At 41.1% G+C, this 2,775-nt stretch overlaps 1 protein-coding gene across 1 annotated transcript in view; it reads right to left on the bottom strand.

Annotated features, from left to right (window-relative positions):
* Positions 1 to 2,775, bottom strand: part of crlf1b (cytokine receptor-like factor 1b) — a gene marked incomplete in the record, with an annotated part of 13,113 nt that overhangs the window by 2,773 nt on the left and 7,565 nt on the right. Inside the window, 2 exon segments of the mRNA XM_014004645.1 lie at positions 1,415 to 1,586; positions 2,007 to 2,164. Of these exon segments, the coding sequence (XP_013860099.1) occupies positions 1,415 to 1,586; positions 2,007 to 2,164 (330 nt within the window).

Genomic DNA, 2,775 nt, shown 5'->3' with positions numbered 1-2,775 from the left:
ATTATGATCACAGTTTAGCGCCAAATAACCGTTTTCACAAACTGCAATGTTACATTTATCTCTTAGTTCACATTGGCAGTAAGTCGGACGCCTTCAGGGTGGGAGTTGGACGGGGTGGAATTTCTCGGTGCAGCCAGTGGGTGGAGGGAGTCCGATTCGGTGGCTTTGGGATTCTGTGTTATTTTCAGATGATGTCCTGTTGGCGTCATCGTGTCATATCCAGCTCTCCAGCTCCCAGAGGGAGCTGAAGATCCCAGCCGAGTGTGAAGCGGCTGGGATGAGGATCAGCACCTCCAAATCTGACTCCATTGTCCTCAGCCAGAAAAGGAAGGATTGCTCTCTCTGGGTCGGGGGTAAAGTTCTGCCTCTAGAGGAGTTTAAGTGTCTTGGGATTTTGTTCACAAGTGAGAGAAGAATGTGAGATTGATAGATGGATCGATGCTGCTTCTGCAGTATTGTGGACTATGTACYGGTCTGTTGTGATGTAAGGCAAAGCTCTTTGTTTACCAATCAGTCTACGTTTCTACCCTCATCTATGGCCAAAAGAACAAGATCGCRGATCCAGACGGTCAAAATAAGTTTTCTTTTCAGGATAGCTTGACCCTCCCTAAGAGAAAGGGTGAGAAGTTTATTTATCCAGGAGAGACTCAGTTGAACCTACAAGTTTATCAAGAACCCTGAGGTCCTCAGTGGACATTTCTGATGTTTAATTTAGGAAAACTGATGAGATAAAGAGGTACAGTTTCATCTGAATGTTTGACCTCCTGAGAGAGAAAGTTGTCATCTGTCACGATCAATTCTTCATGGCAAACGACAGAGCCCGATACGACTTCCTCTCTCTGGAAATAAATGCCACACAACCTATGTAACTCATTATCTGCTCCCAAACCTGCTTCCACTCAAAGCTCTGTGTGTGTGCGATCCACAGATTGACAACCAGCTTTTAAACTGGATCAATCTTTGAAAACAGACGACAAAAATCCATGAGCGTCCCCCTGGCTCTCCGCTGTTCCCTCTAATCCTCTGCTTGGAGATCTCTATCAACACACTGATGTTTGGTTTCCTCCAGGTCACATGCGGTTTGGATCTTCCTGCGCAGGATGTTTAATCAGGGATAAGGGACATTGTTTTTTCTGCTTTTAATAGGCTATGAAAGGTTGATTATTAAATGGGAACAAATGGTGGAGATTTGTGGGCATCCCAGATGTTTGGGGAACATTTAAAACCAGCTTCACTCAAGAGAGGAAAGACCAGATGTAGTTTTAGTTTKATCATACCTGTCAGGAAACGTCCTTTTTGTTTCCTCTTTAATTGAAATTTCAACCCTTATATCTTTTTTTTTTTCGGAGAACAGATGGTGTTAATTTAGAGAGGGTAAAGTTTAAACTTGATGTTTTTAGATGTATGTACTTACCATGTCTGGTGGGTGTGGAGGCAGCAGTAGGGTGGCTCCACTCACTCCAGATTCCAGGTTTCCTGGAGCCAAAGATCCCCACAGGGTTGCACCTCACCTGGACAAAATAGACGGTTCCGGGCTTGAGGCCCGCCAGCCGACAGGACGTCAGATTTCCAACATCATCCACCACCTGAGAGGGAATTTAACAGTGAAGAGACGAGCGAAATGCCTCAATACCATATATTGGTGGGTCGAGTTTTATCCATAAATACTGTATATGATTTAAAAAGAATCAACAGCATTAGGGCTCAAAATACCTTCACAATTCTATATAGATTTATTTTATATATAATGTATGTCTTATCTCAGCTTTATCTGCTTTTATCTTGGATTTTAGTTGGTTAGTCCTGAACAGAGAATCCAAATTCCCCAAACAGGCATTTTTTAAATGAATGAACTCAAGAAATAATTAAACGCTTTGTCTWGAACACATCAAAGAGTCAGTTTGGAGAAAAGATCAAAGTTAGTATTTAAAAGGTATAAATGCCCCATATGAATAAAAGATTTAAGATTTCCACGGCAGCAGAGACGATGTGTGTGTTTGTCCCACCCTCCAGTTTGCGCCGTCCTCCAGTCTGTAACGGATCTGATATTTGGCCTGAAACAGGATGTCTTTCAGCCCGGGTGGGCTGGTCCATCGGACCTTCAGCTGGTCCTCGAGGCTGCCAACACGACTCACCTGCACATCAGCAGGAGGGTCTGTGGTCACTGCATAGATAAAAGGAAGACCTCTGAGTGGGACCTGAAACAGATGAAACCCCTGATAACAAGTAAAAGCAGTGTACTTGTGTTTACATTCTTTGGTTTAAAAAAGTGCCTATAACAAAGTTTTTATTGTAGTTATCAAAATAAATTCCAACATTGACAAATACAAAAGTCTGCATGCATAAAATCCATCTTTATATTTCTGTTACTGCAGCTCATTATTTTTGAAAACAATGAAAAGCAGCAGAATCATTTCTTAGTTTGTTTGAAAATTAAACAAATATGGTATTTTTTGTTGAATTTATCCTAAACTAAGTTATTTATCAAAAGCACACAATTTTAAATAAAAAAACTTAAACCTTTGCTAATGTTCTGTTATAAAACTGCATGAGGAAAGGAGGTTTTAACATCTTGATTTTAGTGGCTGTGGGAGCATGCTGTACTTTCTTCAGAACTAAATAAAACATCTGTCAACTGCAATGAACTGCTTTGAAGGACAAAAACACGAGAGACAAATAAGGAACCAATTAATAAACCTATAAAATATCGTAAAAATGTCTCCGGTACTGCTTCCACTGCTTACCACACACACACACACACACACACACACACAC

This window comes from Austrofundulus limnaeus, unplaced genomic scaffold, assembly GCF_001266775.1.
Source record: "Austrofundulus limnaeus strain Quisiro unplaced genomic scaffold, Austrofundulus_limnaeus-1.0 Scaffold25, whole genome shotgun sequence".
Classification (NCBI taxonomy): domain Eukaryota; kingdom Metazoa; phylum Chordata; class Actinopteri; order Cyprinodontiformes; family Rivulidae; genus Austrofundulus; species Austrofundulus limnaeus.
This window is presented reverse-complemented; position numbering and strand designations above follow the sequence as displayed.